We start from the raw sequence: 18,904 nt of genomic DNA on the forward strand, positions 1-18,904 counted from the left end.
ATAACTAATTAATAATGTTTATGATGAATAACTTATTTTTAATATCAACATGTGCAGAGCTTGAAACCTTGTTTGGCCTGAACATCCAATTTAAATACATTGTAGAATTGGTGTGAGGTGGAAATACCTTATGTGTTTGTCCAGATAGTAAAACTCCTTGTTGTGCATGGAACTATGGCCACTGAAGAGATACTTTATAAAATCTATATCAATAAAACTAGCTAAAAAAGTAATATTAGCCATTTGTTCTATATCTTTTATTTTCTTGAAACTACTTTGTTCTGTCTCTTGAGAAATAGACCTCACTTTCCATAGGAATTTACTAAAATAATAGTGCCATAGTGCAAGGTTGCAGGCTGAACAATGAATGGGTAGAACTAAGGTACAATTAAATTGCCATGCTGAGAAGAATAAGGTCTGTGCCTTAGTTTACCCTTTTCTGGACTTAAACATTCATATAAAAATGTTATCTACATTCTACAAGCTATAGATGTGATGCTCACAGAACCATGTTGTGTATCCCTTAGACAAGGATGAGTGTTCTAAGGACAACGGTGGCTGCCAGCATGAATGCATCAACACTATAGGAAGCTATGTCTGTCAGTGCCGCAATGGATTTGTGCTACATGAAAATAAACATGACTGCAAGGAAGGTAAGGATTAGGGCATTTGAACAGCAGATAGTAGAGACGACCCGGCTATCTTTTAGAAAGTTATCTTCATCTCTGTAGAAAGTTATCATTATGTAGAAAAGGGAGGTACCTTTTAATGCAAACCAGCAGGGTCTACATGGGGCAGTGAGAGCACTCTACAAATCACATCCCTCTGGTCTGAACTGTGGTGCCGTTTAGACAAGCCCTTACCTTCCTTCAGAGTGTGTTGTGAGGCTTAATTCTCTAATGTATATAAAGTCTTTTGAGATTCTTGAAGGGAAAGTACTTAAGAAGGTGAAGTAGTTTTATCATTTTATCCTCACTTTATTTAAATTTAAATGTTAGTATTTATTTAATGAGAGGGACTTCTACTAATTTGATTAGGACAAAGAAGACCTTGTATAGTCAGACATTTCTCAGTAGATATTCATGATTCATTCGCAGTCTTTTGCCAACAACAGTATCTCTCTCTCTCTCTCTATTAATCATGGTTTCCCAACCAAAATCAAGGTTCAGTACCTTTAATGCCTGCTTTAGTGGGAGGGCAGAAAAGCAAAATATGAAATTTTCAGGAAGGAATTCCATTCTGGGTTTTTCTACTTAATTTTATTTGTGAGGAAGGCTTAGTAGTGGGAATGGCAAAATATTGACTTCATTTAGATAAATGGTTTAGATATATCATTCATATATATAGTTTGTTTATAGAAGGTTTATGTGATCCATTGTAAACAACACTGTAAATGTAATGGTCAATCAGTAAACAAGCAGTCCTAGATTAATCTCCATGATGTATTTGCCAAAGGTGATGAACATGATACTGGATACTGAAGAGGTGATTAGCTAGCTTCCTGAAAATCCTTTCCTTTCAATGAATCAGTTGATAAAAAGTCTGCTTTTCTGACTACATCTTTAACACAGATTTCCAAACTAACTGATGCTATCATTATTGGCACAGCTGAGTGTGAACAGAAGATCCATAGTCCGACTGGAGTCATCACAAGTCCTAACTGGCCAGACAAATACCCAAGTAGGAAGGAATGCACATGGGAAATCAGTGCCACTCCTGGTCACAGAGTCAAATTAGTAAGTTATTTAAGTGTTGTTGTTTTTTAACCAAATTTCCTCCTGAGCTGTCCAGCTACTTTCACAGTCCACTATATGAAAATAATATTGATCTATGTTCACTGATCAATTGGCAGTCAAAAAGTATGTTCTTTATATTACACTAGTTAGTAAGAATCCACTAACTTTTAAAATAAAACCCATTATTTTTAAAACAATGAATATTTACTAACATGTGTTATGAAGATATCAACATTTTAAAACAAAGATTAATATGAAATTTAACCCTCAGTGAAGAATTATTTTAAGAGTGTTCAGTGAGTGTTCCATAATACTTAGATGAAAATTCAAAAGGTCTGATTTTTTTAATCTCAGATATTGGTTTGGAGTATTATTTTTGTCTGATTATATATAATTGATTCAGAGGCTTGGGACACTTTCATGTACATAATTCACATGGACATTCCAGATTCACTGTACAAGATTTCTGCACTTGGATTCTCAGCTTTTTTTAGATTTCACCTCATTATTGTGGTACAGCACTGAGCTTGAGAGGTGGGATGCTCTTAAGGGTGTGTCTTCACTGCAATTTGAGGTCTGATTGCAGCTCAGATAGACATAGACATGCTAGCATTACCCCATTCTAGAATGGCTAAAAATAACTGTGCTGCCATGTCTTCACTTGCTTCATTGTGGGCTATATAAGCACATGGGTACATATCCCTTGGGCACATACTCATGCTGCTAGTCTGTGCTGAAGCCCATGCCCTTGTGTCTACACTGCCATTTTTAGCTGGTCTAGTGCAGGTTGAACTAGAGTGGGTTTGTCTACCTGTGCTGCAGTCATACCTCAGAGTCCAATGTAGACGTAGCCTAAGCCAACTTTGTGCCCTGCTGACCCTGAGCTGTTCCAGGCGCTGGAGAGGACCCTGGTGAAACAGCCCTGAGGCCTGTTTAAGTTATGGCAGATTCCCTGGACTGCCCTCTGGGAATCGCAATGCCCAGGGCCGGCTCCAGCATTTCTGCCGCAAAAAAAAAAAAAAAAAAAAAAAGCCACGATCGGCGGCGGCAGTTCAGCGGCAGGTCCTTCGCTCCTAGAGGGAGTGAGGGACCTGCCGCAGGTGCCGCCCCTCTCCCTCGACCGCCCCAAGCACCTGCTTATTAAGCTGGTGCCTGGAGCCATCCCTGGCACTGCCCAGCATCTCATCAGCTCTGCATGCTGTGTCCGCACCCCAAACATGCCCTTCCAACCTTCGGCATGTCCCCTATATTTAAGGCTTGTGGAACGGTACTCAGGATGCAGCCTTATAGCCATCTTCTGCAGTGTTAGTGCCAGAAGAATTGTCCCCTAGTCGGTTACTGAACTCTTAGGTCCTCTTTATGCTGCTCCAACCCTTTCCCCTGGCATAAAGAAGCCCGAGCAGGAGTAAGGATCTCACCTAAAATGCAATGCAGTAGTTTTCTCTTAAACAGTCTTGGTCAAACAGGGGACGAAAATGTACCGTAACAGTAGGAAACACTTTTTTCAGAGACAGGGCGGTGTGAAAATAGAACTTGCAAAACATACTAAGGCAACACTAACATAATCACTCTACACTAAAAGCCTAAATTTCGGCCTTTGGGTATGCTCCTAACTGAGCATAGCAATGCCTGTCCCTTTGTGGATCTGGCTGTAAATGCTTAAACCCTACATGCAAAGAGGGGACGAATGCTCTGCCCATTCACTGGGTTCAGTGAGTGTTCAAGTAGAGTGGAGAGGGAGGGTGGGCCTGTGCTGGCTCATTCCCAACAAGTGAACTTCTCCCATATGAACAACTTTTATTTTGTGTATATCTTATCTAGCCAGAGGCATGGACAGATTTTTATAAAAGCACTTTGAGTGCCTGTAAACTCAGCAGGAAAGCTCATGCATTTGGATTTCCTTGCTGAATTTTAGTTTTCTCTCTTCCAGAAGAAACCATTCTTAAATCTTTATCAACTGTTCCTTTTTCATTTGAAATAGAATCTGGGTAAACATTTTCAAAAGCACCCCAGAGGCCCAGTTTCAAAAGTGAAAGTCAGTGGAAGTGAGAGTTGAATGTCAATGAGAGTTATGTGCCTAACCTGCCTACGAGCTTTTGAGAATCCCACTAGGCTGCACTACCTGCATCTTTCGGTGCCTAAATACTATTGAAAATCTGGTCCTAAGCATCTAAATCACTTTTGAAAATGGGGTTTAGGCCCCTAAGTTATTTAAGTGTTTTCAAAAATCATAGAATCATAGAATATCAGGGTTGGAAGGGACCTCAGGAAGTCATCTAGTCCAACCCCCTGTTCAAAGCAGGACCAATTCCCAACTAAATCATCCCAGCCAGGGCTTTGTCAAGCCTGACCTTAAAAACCTCTAAGGAGGGAGATTCCACCACCTCCCTAGGTAAGCCATTCCAGTGCTTCACCACCCTCCCAGTGAAAATTTTTTTCCTACTATCCAACCTAAACCTCCCCCACTGCAACTTGAGACCATTACTCCTTGTTCTATCATCTGGTACCACTGAGAACAGTCTAGATCCATCCTCTTTGGAACCCCCTTTAAGGTAGTTGAAAGCAGCTATCAAATCCTCCCTCATTCTTCTCTTCTGCAGACTAAATTATCCCAGTTCCCTCAGCCTCTCCTCATAAGTCATGTGCTCCAGCCAAATGATCATTTTTGTTGCCCTCCGCTGGACTCTTTCCAATTTTTCCACATCCTCCTTGTAGTGTGGGGCCCAAAACTGGACACAGTACTCCAGATGAGTCCTCACCAATGCCGAATAGAGGGGAATGATCATGTCCCTCGATCTGCTGGCAATGAGCCTACTTATACAGCCCAAAATGCCGTTAGCCTTCTTGGCAACAAGGGCACACTGTTGACTCATATTGTCCTCCATCCTTGAAAAAAAATCAGAGAGCTAAAGGGTTATCATCCTTTCTGATCTGAATAGTGAAACTCTGTTAATCAAACAAAACTGGCTTCTTTATTTACCTAATGACGTGTTCAGCAACCACTGGAAGTTAATGAGAGCTGAGCACCTAACTCCCTTAAGCTCTTTTGAAAATCTCACCATCTAGTATAGTGGACAAGTATAACACTCATTAGCAAAACATTTCACAACTAGAATTTCTCAACTGTGCTAAATGTTTGTATGGAAAGATAACACATTACATTATTTTATTCACAATCTTGTTAGCTGCTTATCACTTATTTTGTATTTGACCCATATACCAATAAAACTAATGCAGCACTTCCATTTTATAAATATTTCCTATTTTGTTTCCAAACTAAGTTCAAGTTCATTCCTACTTTTCCTGTGCCCAATGAACAGAAAAGATAAGCTTCTGCACACCAAATGAACCAAGTGAGTCCTGAAGCTGTGCGTTATTTTTGAAGTTCCGTGTACCTAATCTTCTTCTGTGAGTGCTCTTAGTTTTGATAAATCATTGCAGAGTCTTTCCCGGGTAACAGTAAAATGAAGCATTCTGTGTAATCAAGGTCTCCAGGAAACAATGGACATGCACTGTGTAATTTTTAAACTTTAGATATCCAGATGAAAAAAAATGCTTTTGAAACTGTCTACATACAGCACAGAGAGAGAGAGAGAGAGAGAGTTTAAAAGCTCATTTGACACTTCAATTTTGGAAGTTAGTTTAAGTGAAGCTTAATTTGAGGAACATATATAAAATTATTTTTGAACAAATGCATGGAAATGAATCTAGATAACATAGAAAAAAGAATGAGTTAAAGAAAACTGCAATAATTTTGCTCAGCCTATTGTCCTAAAAGTTCCCAAGTTCATAAGAACGACCATTCTGGGTCAGACCAAAGGCCCGTCTAGTCTGGTATCCTGTCTTTCAACAGGGGCCAATGCCAGATGCCCCAGAGGGAATGAACGGAACACATAATCATCAAGTGATCCATTCCCTGTCGCTCATTCCCAGCTTCTGGCAAACAGAGGCTAGGGTCACCATCCCTGTTCATCCTGACTAATAGCCATTGATGGACCTATCCTCCATGAATTTATCTAGTTCTTTTTTGAACCCTGTTAAAGTCTTAGCCTTCACAACATCCTGTGGCAAAGAGTTCCAGAGGTTGACTGTGCGTTGTGTGAAGAAATACTTCCTTTCGTTTGCTTTAAACCTGCTTCCTATTAATTTCATTTGGTGACCCCTATTTCTTGTGTTATGAGAAGGAGTAAATAACACTTCCTCATCTATTTTCTCAACACCAGTCATGATTTTATAGACCTCTATCATATCTCCCCTTAGTCATCTCTTTTCCAAGCTGAAAAGTCCCAGTTTTATTAATCTCTCCTCATATGGAAGCCATTCCATACCCCTAATCATTTTTGTTGCCCTTTTCTGAACTTTTTCCAATTCCAATATATCTTTGGAATTATCTATATATTTTTTGACTGCCACTGCACATTGAGTGGATGTTTTCAGAGAACTATCCACAATGACTCCAAGATCTCTTTCTTGAGTGGTAACAGCTAATTTAGACCCCATCATTTTATATGTATAGTTGGGATTATGTTTTCCAGTGTGCATTACTTTGCATTTATCAACATTGAATTTCATTGGGCATTTTGTTGCCCAGTCACCCAGTTTTGAGAGATCCTTTTATAGCTCTTCGCAGTCTGCCTGGGACCTAACTATCTTGATTAGTTTTGTATTATCTGCAGTTTTTGCCACCTCACTGTTTACCCCATTTTCCAGATCATTTATTAATATGTTGACTAGAACTGGTCCCAGTACAGACCCCTGGGGGACGCAACATTTACTTCTCTCCATTCTAAAAACTGACCATTTATTCCTACCCTTTGTTTCCTATCGATTAACTAGTTAACAATCCACGAGAGGACCTTCTCTCTTATCCCATGACAGCTTACTTTGCTTAAGAGCCTTCGATGAAGGACATTGTCAAAGACTTTCTGAAAATCTAAGTACACTATATCCACTGGATCCCCCTTGTCCACATGCTCGTTAATCTTTATTCATCTTGATTTAAATTATGCGAAGAGTATTTAAAGTTTTTTTATTTCAAAATTTTATTACCGAGCTTAATAATAATAAAGGCGGCTGAAAAGCAAATTCTTTGTGTCCCTGGAAATGTGGGGATGCTATGGATAAAACTTTAAGCCAATTTCTTTGTTTAATATTTCTTTCAAACTGTTTTAATGTTTGAAATAGTTTAATATATAATATTTGCTTTTTCTTAAATCCTCTAGTTCTGTTTATGATTGTTTAATGATTATTAAAACAGGTTTGAAACTCTTTGCATTCTCTTTGCGTAGGACACTGACTTTATATTGTATGTCAAAATAACATATCTTTTAAGGAAAATAGCTTCTGTGCATTAGGCTCATAAACTCTAATTGTAATTCAAACATTTAAAATAATAAATTTCACAGGTTATTGATTGTAAGAAGTGCTCTGAACAACTGACCTTTCAGATTGCACAACTGAATAAAATACAGTGTGATTTTCCTTTTAAAAACAAAACAAAACAAAAAAAATCAAACTCAGAACTATAGACTACTGTTAGAGCACATATAGAATTCCCATTGATATTCACATTGGATTCACTCAATTGTATATTTAACCAGCTCTTACAGCCTCTCAGTGTGTGGGTTTTTTTTTTAATTAATCAAATATTATTAGGCGTCCAATGACAACACATACCTGGCCGTATGAAGATAGGATGGTTGATTGAAATTTTAGAGTGGCAACGGGGATTGCTGCACATCTGTTTTTATTACATCTGTGATTTCCTTCTGCTCATATAAATGTCAACTTTTCCTATAAAATGAATCTGTGTCCATCCAGTACTATCTTTTCACTCTTCAGTTCTTTGTGAACTAAAACTGATATTCTGAGTATTCTTTCTCATTTGCCAAAACATCAGTGCTTCAGCTATATGCAATTCCTTTAGGACAGCTGGTAATATAAAGTGCCATCACATTTTATATTGGCTGACTTCCATCAGGGATTCAGTAGATTAGACTTGCTTTGGTGTACCAGACAGAATGCTCAGTTATTATGTGTGCTCAGAGTTAGACTGTTTGCTTTTATTCCTTTTAAATATTGCTTCTGAATCTTTTAGCTTACTTTGCTGGAAATACACTGAGTACAATTAGGAGCATTAATTCCTAGAGTGCTTTTGTGATATTTTATTGTATTAATAAAACATAGTTTGAGAACCATAAGATTGCTAATTATTAATAATAATAATAAATAAATTCCACTGAACTGAATGAGCTTTCAATTTAAAGGTTAATTAAAATGAAAATGTTCAGAGAAGTATTTCAGCCTCTCAATGCTTATACATAGTTCTCTATGACCTTTCATCCTTAGGGTTCTCGTTCAAATCTAGTACAGGTCAGTAGTGACCAGAAGTTATATCTCATGGCTTTTTGATGTCCCATTTGTAATAAGCTTGGTGATCTCAGTCCAGTCCTGAATAGAGAAGCATCCATATATCACATACATAGCACACTTGTCATGAGTTGGAACACTAGGTGGCAGTCTCAGTGGAGAAGACCAGAAGGATCTGGAGACTGAACTATTCCTTGCTCCTGGAAGTGGTCCCTTATTATTAGGTTCTGATGATATGGTTCAGAAACTCCCACTGCCTTTGAGCTACCTGTTCTGTGGACAAATACGTTTAAGATTGTAAAAAGTGACTTGTGATTTTTGGGTCCCTCAATTTTCAGGTGCCCACATCTTCAGCCAGTTTAAAGGGCCTGATTTTCAGAGAGTAGGGGCCAGACTCGGCGAATCAGACACCTTCAAAGTATCTTCAGCTGGATACCCTAAAATTGAGGGACAGAAAATCACTAGTCACTTTTTAAAATCTTGGACAACTGTACTCCACTCTCCAGGGCATTGGGGAGAGTTGTGAGTCTCTAGGAGCTCAGATAAACACTAAAATAAATGTTGCTGTGTGGAGAAGAAATATACAACAGACCTGAAAGTAAGTAATATTTGTGAACTTTAAGATAACTGCAGCAATGTTCCTCTTTCTTTGAGAGTTGGTGACAAGTAAAAGTGAGTTATGTTGGGGTTTATTTACAAATTCACTCAAAAACCATTTTTGCAGCTTTCTTAGACTGATTTCCTGGAGAAAGATGATTTTAATTTGCTGAGTGAAGCCTTAAATATAACCAATATTGTAGTTATAAAAATTGATTTATATGGCATAATTTTCAAAGGACCATGCTGTATATGTTTTACTTACAAAAGGCCATGTGGAAATGTCGTTTTCATTGGTTTAAACTGCATTGAAGAAGCACATATATAAAAGCACAACGGTCTCACAGATGTTGCAGGGCCCCAGTTATAAAAGGAACCAGTAGATTTTCTACTTTCTGGCTGGTTTTGGATGTTCTGTGAAATTTGGAATAATCCTAGGACCTAATTGTATGAATTCAACAGAATGCCTATGGTGTTCCAGATTTTCTCTTTTCTGCCATGGATTGGACACAATTGTCCTAATCCCTTTCATGTGAAGCGGTGCCCTGCCAACGTTAAAATTATTGTCTTTATTATTACTCTGCTTCCTTAGAGTGAGTATGTCATTCAAAGGTCCAAGCTTATAACCGCAACAAAATTACATGTGCTCTCAGTTGCAAGCAGACTGCATGCTGGAAACCTATATACAGTTCATTTTTATTATGTATAAGATATAATATGTATTGGAGTCCTTCTTAACACACTATTTTGCTTTCTTTTCAGACCTTTAATGAGTTTGAGATTGAACAACATCAGGAATGTGCTTATGACCACTTGGAAGTGTTTGATGGAGAAACAGAAAAGTCACCAATTCTGGGACGTTTATGTGGCAATAAGATACCAGATCCTCTTGTGGCTACTGGAAATAAAATGTTCCTCCGGTTTGTTTCTGATGCATCAGTACAAAGAAAAGGCTTCCAAGCCACACACTCTACAGGTTAGAAAATCAGGATGTCATTTACTGATCATTTTCCCTGGATGGAGACATTTGGGATTTTCTCGCTCTATGAGCAATTGTTTAGTAGATAAATCAGTGCTACGAATAAATCTGAACAAATCCTTGGTGGCAGTAGATGAAATCTAAACTCAGAGATGAAAGGAAATATTGTCAGGATTCTAGAATTAACTCTTTTTTGCCATCTTATTACTTTATTTTTTGTTTTGTTTTGGATTGTTTTCTTTTTTCTTTTTTTAACCTTAATGTTGTTCCTGGACAGTCATTAAAAAGTAATCAGTTACTTTGGAAAAAGATCTAGTAAAAGCCAAAAGCAAGACAATGGTGAATTCTTTCCTAAGGAAAGGCATGATTACTTTTGAAATTCAGCAGATTTGGGAAACAGGTTTTTAAGAAATTTGTATTCTTATAATTAATGCCATAACTGACTATACTTATAAAAGATTCCACAGCCTCTAATTGCATTTCCAGTGGAGCTATTTTAATGTAGTGTGCTGTGTACCAAAATAGTCTCTGATTTTTGTCTTCTATGGCTTTAAATAAAACATGGGATTTTATGTTAACAGGTAACACTATTTCTTCTACAGTTAAAAAAGGAATGGTAAGCAAAGGTAAAAAATAAGCAAAAGAAAATTGACAGTCTTGCTAAAATAAACAAGGTTTTAAAAAGTTTAGTCTCCTTCAGACTTAGCAGTTAGTTTCGGTGCTTGATAGGAATTATTGGAATTCAAAATATGTTTTGAAATTCCATTAATCGGTTGCTTAGGACATTTTCCATGTTACAAACATTAATTTTCTGAAGTTGCTTGGCTTACAATGACCCCTAGTGGTGACTCTAAAAATTGTAACTTCCAAGACATGTTTGTAAAGGGAAGAGGAGCCATTCGAAAATAGTAGAGAGCAGGGGCGCTGGAACAGTTTGTAGAGTGGGGGCTCTGAGAGCCACTGAACCAAGCTGTAAACCCCGTATACAATGGAAACCACTTCAAGCCAAGGGTTGCAGCAATAGCCCTAGTTCCAGCACCTACATTAGAGTAGAAGAGAATAATATTTCCCCAATCTCTACAGTAGAAATAATATTTCTTCATTTACCACAATCAATTCTTACTCAGGGATTATTTTGTAAACTGCATACTAAAGTGGATATTCTATAAATATGACTTCTAGCATACTAAGGCTTTGCTGACACACAAAAATCCCTAATCTTAAGTATAAGGATGAATAGTCTATATTGTATCCATGTAGTTTAACATTGTCTAAAACATCACATGCAACATGAAAGTGTGTGTGCAACTATCGAGTCATTGTAAATTAATATTAAAATTCAAATTAGATTTTTTCTCCTTGAATTTTTGCAGAGAAATAATTTTTGATACTTTGTGATTAATTTCTCCTTTTGGCAGAGCCTGGGCTCTCTCTCACCTTTTGTGTTCTGATGCTGGAAAATGAAAGCTTTGTTTAACCTGACATTCAGTGTACTTCTCTTTCTTGTTATAGGGCCTGATTTGCAAACACTTAGTAGTACACTCATGATGTGTTTGCTGGATCAGGCCCTTCCTTATCTCCCTTTGTATCTGCTACAATTGTATATCTACAACCACATGTGTTACACATGTACATTTTAACTCTTAAGAGGGACTGAAAAATGTATCATGTGCTTTACTTCATCCTTCCCAAATCCTACCAGATCATTTGTATTACCCCCTCCAGTCTTCTCTACCACACAATGACCATTATGATTTTCACAAAATTATATATAAAAGGTTTGATTGGTCCTTATTACAATTTTACAGTAAATAATTAAAAACCAAAACTATTGGTAAAGATGGGTGTTGTAATACTACTGATTTATGTAGCTTCTTTCCATTTACACAATTGCAGTAGTCATTACATAAAGGAAATTAAAATCTATGCCCACAGTATTTCTAAGTGTTACCAGTTACATTGCTACATAAAATCATAGAAGATTAGGGTTGGAAGAGACCTCAGGAGTTCATCTAGTCCAATCCCCTGCTCAAAGCAGGACCAACCCCAACTAAATCCTCCCAGCAAAAACTTTGTCAAGCCAGACCTTAAAAATCTCTAAGGATGGAGATTCCACCACCTCCCTAGGTAACCCATTCCAGTGCTTCACCATCCTCCTAGTGAAATAGTTTTTTCTAATATCCATCCTAGACCTCCCCCACTGCAACTTGAGACCATTGCTCCTTGTTCAGTCACCTGCTACCACTGAGAACAGATGAGCTCCATCCTCTTTGGAACCCCCCTCTCACTCTCCTCTTCTGCAGACAAATAAGCCAAGTTCCCTGAGCCTCTCCTCGTAAGTCATGTGCCCCAACCCCCTAATAATTTTTGTACAGTTAATGGCTTGCAGGTATTTCCCTTATAAATGTCTGTTTGAAGAGGTTTATAACTTCAACTTGATGTGGAAACTTTGTGTATGATATCTCAACACAGGTACAGTGTTTTCCTTCAGAATGTTGAAAAACAAAATCTGCTTGATTCTTTTTAAGAATGTAGAATAAAAAAGGTGCATTTTTTGCTCATATATAGTTCAAAGTTAATTTTTGAAGGAAAATGTTTCCTAAATGTCCATTAAGTTAACTGATAGCATAGTGAAGAAGTGTTTAGGGATACAGTTTGTATGTACTGTTTGTACAGAATACGGACTTTGTTCTGCAGTCTTGATGAAAGCATAACCATTAATTTTAGTGGGAGTTTTGTCTGAATAAATATCCTTATGGACATTGCATTTATGAATATATAATCAAGGAGTTTTCAAAGCATATATTATTTTTCTTCATTTTATTGCTTCCATAACATAATAATAAATAATATTTAATTTAAAAAGGCTAGATTGTGTGGGTGAGATCAGGGGTGGTAGTAAAAAGATCATGCCTATGTAACCCCCACACCACCTGGGTGTGATGTTCTGTCCCATCTAGAGGCACCGAGACCACTTAGAGAGAGAGAGAGAAAATGAGTCTGCTCTACAGCCTTAGCTAACAGCCAGTTGGCTTTTAGCTCATGTGATAGAGGCTCATGCACTAAGCTCCAGAGTCACCAGATTCAATCTTGCCTGCCGACGACCAGGGTCTGTCGGCGTTACACCTAACCCTGCGTGACTGTGCAAGGCCAGGCAGAAAGAGCTCAAGTTGCCATTTCCCTCTCTCCGTACTGGACACAATCTTCTGGCTTTACACTCCCTGGCACAAGGCCAGGAGTCATATAGTAATCTCAGAAGGAGCAGTCTGACACGGAATCCAAAACTCATGCCACTAAACTTCGTATTCCCTTCCAGATTTTCTGGACAATTATAGAATCATAGAAATGTAGGTGTGGAAGGGACCTCGAGAGTTCATCTAATCCAAACCCCTATGCAGGAGCGAGTAAACCCAGACCATCCCTGAGAGGTGTTTGTCCAACCTGTTCTTAAAAATCTCCACAGGTGGGAATTCCACAGCTTATCTTGGAAACCTATTCGGGAGCTCAACTCCCTTATAGTTAGAAAGTTTTCCCTAATATCTAACGGACGAGTGTCTAGTCCTACCTTCCGTAGAAATAGAGAACAACTGATCACTGTACTTTTTATACTAGCCCTTAGCATACTTGAAGATTGTTATCAGGCCTCCCTCTCAGTCTTCATTTCTGAAAACTAAACATGCCCAGTTGTGTTAACCTTTTCTCATAGGTCAGGTTTTCTAAACCTCTTATCATTTTTGTTGCTCTCATCTGGATGCTCTCCAATTTATCCATATCTTTGCTAAAGTGCGGCACACAGAATTGGACACCGTTCTCTGGGTGAGGCCTTACCAGGGTGAAGTAGAGCAGGACAACTACCTCTCATGTCTTATATATAACACTCCTATTAATATGTCTCTGAATGATATTAGTCTTTTTTGAAACTGCATCACATTGCTGACTCATATTAAATATGCAGTTCCCCAGATCCTGTGAATTAATGCAAGATTTCCAATCATAGTTGTTTTTTGGTTGGGTTTGGGGTTTCTTTTGCATTTTATTTTTGTTTGCATTTGTCAGACTTGGGAAGTGATGAGTATTTTGGGAGCTAAATATGTTCAATTTCTTAAACAATTCCAGTGGATTTAAAATATTAATTTCCTGAGACTATAAATCCATGTCTGCAGCACAAATTAAAAAAATAGTATTTAACTAAAATTAATGTACTCATAATGTAAAATTAATGCATTCCTGCCCATAATAAAGGGGTATAATCTATTTAGAAGCATGTTTTTAAAAGCATGCATCTACCAGGAGATTAAACATTGTTTTTAAATGGTTGTGATAATTCCATACAGAGCAAACTGTTTAAACTGCATTAGCCTGAACACATTTTAAACAACTTTTTAAATCAGTTTCTCTACCACAGTTTTGACATAATATAAATGAGTCCTAGAGTAAAGTTTTCAAAAGTGCTTAAGTGTCCAAATAGTATAACTCCCATTGTCCTCGACAGCACAGGAAGAAAGACAAGACACCAGGAATGACACTAGGCTGCAGATTTACTGAATAACACACCTGGGAACTATCCAGCAATAGCTCTTTTGGTGCAGGTCATCCTTCCTTCTGTAACCCATACCACCTGGGAGAGGGCTGCCATCAGCCCTCCACACTGTGAGCATGGTCTCAGCACCACTGCTGGGACCTTACCATCTTTTTTCATATAAGTGGGTTTGTCTCCTTGCTGTACCAGACATTAGGAGTCCTGGTTCAATTCCCCACCTTTTTTAGGACAACCCTTCTAGTAGTCCACTTCCAATTCCAGTTTATCAGGGAACTGGACCCTCCATTGAACAATTAGCTGCACTGGGTACCTGCTGAGTTGCAACAACATGAATTTTGCAGTGCAACCTATCGACTGGTTCCTGGGCTGCTGAGAGGAAAACAAAAAAACCCACATTGCCCAGGCCAATCTGGCTAAAAAGGTGACTAGGATGATGCCCACAGTGAGTACGGGGGGCGGATTTTGATCAGGGTGCAGAATTGGACCCTGGGCAGGGTGAAGGGTTTATAAGCCCTTTGCTTGTGTGCATGGGAACCAATAGGCTTATGCTGCACCCTTGCAAGTCAAGGAGCCCCCTTCCTACTCTTCTCAAGCTCACAAGGAAGCTGAGTGCCCATGGGGAGGGGAGGAAACAAGAAAGGGTCAATCCTTACAGGAGCCAAGTGTTTTCTTTCCCCTAATGGCCCTGAGAAAGCCTCTCCATCTCAAAGGCTGACTGGAGTATGGTGTGCATTTTCAAAAATGATATAGGCACTTCAGGCCCTAAATCCATTGATTTCTAATGAGATTTAGGTTCCTAAGTGCTTCAGTCACTTTGGAAAAGTACACTTAAGATCTTGTGAAAAAATCCTCTTTATTTCTTAAATTGGTTCTCCTTTTATAAATGTGAGAAATTCTTCTTGCTTTAAAATTTTTGCAGCTGGTAATATGGATGGAGCTTTCTTTTAACCTCATAGAAACAATAGCATATCTGGGGGAAACAGTACATACAGTTGATTAAAAGTATTCCTTTTTTACAGCTGTTCTATGTCTTAAATGTGTAAACCCTCTTACAACCCTCTTATTCCAGTCAAAAGCAAAAATGTAACTAAATTCACAAGAAAGTGAAGTAGCCAGTAAATTAGAATAAACAGTAAAGTGAACCCAGTTGAGGCATCTCATCTGTAGCTTTGATAATGCACAGTTGTGAAATGGGAAAAAATGCACACAAGTACCTTCATGAGGTTTCATACATGTGTATCCTGTGAATCGGCTATGGTGGGATACCTTCATGAGGTTTCATACATGTGTACTTGTGTGCATTTTTTCCCATTTCACAACTGTGCATTATCAAAGCTACAGATGAGACGCCTCAACTGGGTTCACTTTACTGTTTATTCTAATACATGCTTGTCTAGAAGAATTTAAAATCCTATGTTGAGCTATAAATCAAGTTTAATAGAATCATTCCACTTACATATTATATAATATTTTCTGTTTTGCTTCCCTTGATTCTCAATAGACATATTTTCATTAATACTATAAAAATGCAGTTTTAAGCATCCATGTGTTCCCAGTATTATTTCCTGCCTGAATTCAGAATCTTTAACATATGACATCACAATTTGTTGTTGTTAAAGTTGGGCCTGATCCACAGAGTTCATGACCAGCTCCTCTCTTGTCCAGAGCTCAGCTGTGTTTGGATTCTGGGATTTGTTTTAGCTGATCATAAAATTTAATGCCGCTGTGCAGGATCCTAACATAAACAGATTTTGTTATAGTTACTGTAGAAATGAATGTCATAAGCAGACGATTGTGGCCTGGTGAGAAATAAGGAGCAGATGAACCTGTAAAAATAAGTGATCTGTTTTAATTGAAATCTCCATAGGTGTTAAAATTAAAAGAACCCAGCCAAACCTTTTTTCAAAATACAGTTTTACATGTATTCCTAGCTGCTTTTAAATAGTGCCTTTAACTTTAACTCACTGATGTAGTATAGAAAGCTAAACACAATGAAAATGTATAATGAACAAATATTTATTAATTGAAACTAGTTAAAATGTTTAGACAGAAGAAGTAAACATAGTTATGTTTTGATCTTCAAATATACAATAATAGCTGCTTCTGTCAAGCAAACTATTTGTAGCCCAGTTTATGGGTCTTAACATTCTTTTTCATGAAGTGAAATGTAACATTTTTCAAAACCATTTTTTCTATAAAATGTTGTAATATACACATTTTTAAACTCAGAATTTTTTTGACAAGCTACACCTGAGTGAATCTGTAAAGCAACATGTATCTTAACCCATATAATTAGAAATTTACTAAGTCATATAAATAGATATATTATGAAAATATTGACATACAGTATGTAATGCCCCAGTATAAAGTTTGATTTGGCTGCCCTTATGTGCATCTCAAATGTATATTATGAAGGATATCACACAGTTTATCTACATTCTCTGCAAATTTGCTGTCCTCTTTTGTTAAAAGTTATTTACATAACGGGAAATGATGTATCTAAGGCTATAAAAAGAGGAAAGGAATGAATTCTGCAGTATTTTATTACAATTTAAATTTTTTTGGACTCTCATTTTGATTCTTCACCTCACATTCAGTTCCACATTTGGACCTTAGCAGGGCACAAGGGTTTCCTTGCTCCCTTTTAGTACCTTATAGCCAAGAAGTTCCATTGAAGTTGTAAATTACTACTCAGGCACAGTAAGCAGAATTGGGTCCATTTACTTTAAAAAATAAATTTTACATTATGGGCCAGGTTCTGCCACCCTTATTCAGAGTAGTACCTCACTGTGCAAAGTAGTCCCATTAACTTCCATAGATCTATTTGTGTGGTAAGGACCTACTCATCCTGAGCAAGGCTAGCCTTACAGGAAAAGGGAATGATGAGCTGTACTGAAGCAAGCTTTTCCTTATTCTTTATTTGTTTCCTTCATGCAGAGTGTGGTGGTCGACTGAAAGCTGAATCGAAGCCTAGAGATCTGTACTCTCATGCTCAGTTTGGTGACAACAACTATCCAGTTCAAATGGACTGTGAGTGGTTGTTAGTATCAGAGCGTGGCTACCGAGTAGAGTTAACATTTCAGACATTTGAGGTGGAAGAAGAGGCAGATTGTGGTTATGACTACATTGAACTCTTTGATGGCCATGATACAACAGGTGTGAGACTTGGTCGATTTTGCGGATCGGGGGTAAGTAATCAGTAACTGAAGCTTATATTTATGCACAGAAAAGCTACAAAATAAAAATTCTTACAGGGTCACTGTCAGGTAGTTTTCTCCAAGCTGTAGGTTTTGTCAAAAATAAATAAAATATTTTTCCAAAATCTGGGAACAATAGATATGTTTTTATGATTTCAAAAAATATGCCATTGAAATATTTTCAGTCAATAAGTATTCTGTGGTCTTTGTAGCCAGAGTATTGCATCATTATGCTAGTGCATATGAAGTTGAAAGTAAAATTGTTTAGTCTGTTCTGTATAGGTTTTTATACTGCACTCGTCACTTTAATATCTGGGCACTTTGTAGTACTGCATTAAGCAATGTGACTAACGTCTGTCACATGGTTTGTTCTCTTGTTCCATTCTGATTTCTAACCTGATTCTAAAGAAATATAGGCCTAGAATGAGAGAATAATTTTAGCTTAAGTAGGCAGTTTTGCATAGCTGTGCCACTGTGCCATCCAAGTAGGATCTCTGAAAAGGAATTGTGGCTCCTGGGAGAAGATAACTTACTGCCCCCCTGAAAGGGTGCAACTTACGTCTCCCTTTGCATTGGCCTAGCTCTGCAGGCCCAGTGTGTTGAGGAAAGGGGAGTCAGGGCTCCACCCACTTGCTCACAGGGAAAGAAGGTAAGTATCTGGTGTACAGCTCTTGCTTCTTGTTCTGTTTCTCTCACTGCACGTAGACCCAGGATTTGACAAGATCCGACATGAGGTGGTAGCATTTACTCCCCTGCACAGCCATGTTGGGACCAAGAATAGTCTGGGCCTATGAAGTATGAGGATCCAGCAGGGCCGGCTCCAGCATTTCTGCCGCCCCAAGCAAAAAAAAAAAAAAAAAAAATCGGCGGCAGCAATTGGAAAAAAAAAAAAAAGCCGCGATCGGCGGCGGCAGTTCAGAGGCAGGTCCTTCGCTCCTAGAGGGAGTGAGGGACCTGCCGCCCCCGAATTGCTGCAGGTGCCGCCCCTCTCCTTTGGCCGCCCCAAGCACCTGCTTGTTAAGCTGGTGCCTGGAGCCGGCCCTGGGATCCAGATAGATGTCAACCTCAGGCTGACTTGCTCTGAACAGAGCCAAATCAACCCCTTTTTAAGCATATTAAGCTTGAGGGAATGATAGAACCTTAACTAACCCTCAAAACAACAAAACTACTGCTAGGGGCCCAATTCTGACATTCTACACTGAGCAGTACCTCAGTACCTTTATCAGTAGTCCCAAAATATGAGTAAAGGTGGCAGAACAGAGCCCCGTTCCACCCTCCAGATGACACAATTCATAGTTTTATGATGGGGTAAATGTTCTGACTGTTTTAGCTTTCTCTAAAGCTATTCACTCATCTCATCCTTCTTGCTATTACCTGCTATAAAAATGAAACTGATCACATCATAGTGTAGTATAAAAGCTCCAGATGTGTTATTGTCCATCATTTGTATAACTGATCTGTCAGTACAAGGAACAGCAGAGGCTAC

At 38.3% G+C, this 18,904-nt stretch overlaps 1 protein-coding gene across 2 annotated transcripts in view; it reads left to right on the forward strand.

Moving 5' to 3' along the window:
- Positions 1 to 18,904, forward strand: part of TLL1 (tolloid like 1) — a 196,106-nt gene that overhangs the window by 173,063 nt on the left and 4,139 nt on the right. For both annotated transcript variants that reach the window (XM_005307446.5, XM_065596524.1), the window contains exons 18-21: positions 528 to 653; positions 1,609 to 1,736; positions 9,465 to 9,678; positions 17,159 to 17,409. In XM_005307446.5, the coding sequence (XP_005307503.1) occupies positions 528 to 653; positions 1,609 to 1,736; positions 9,465 to 9,678; positions 17,159 to 17,409 (719 nt within the window). The remainder of the gene's footprint in view (positions 1 to 527; positions 654 to 1,608; positions 1,737 to 9,464; positions 9,679 to 17,158; positions 17,410 to 18,904) is intronic.

This window comes from Chrysemys picta, chromosome 5 (genome assembly GCF_011386835.1).
Source record: "Chrysemys picta bellii isolate R12L10 chromosome 5, ASM1138683v2, whole genome shotgun sequence".
NCBI lineage: Eukaryota > Metazoa > Chordata > Testudines > Emydidae > Chrysemys > Chrysemys picta.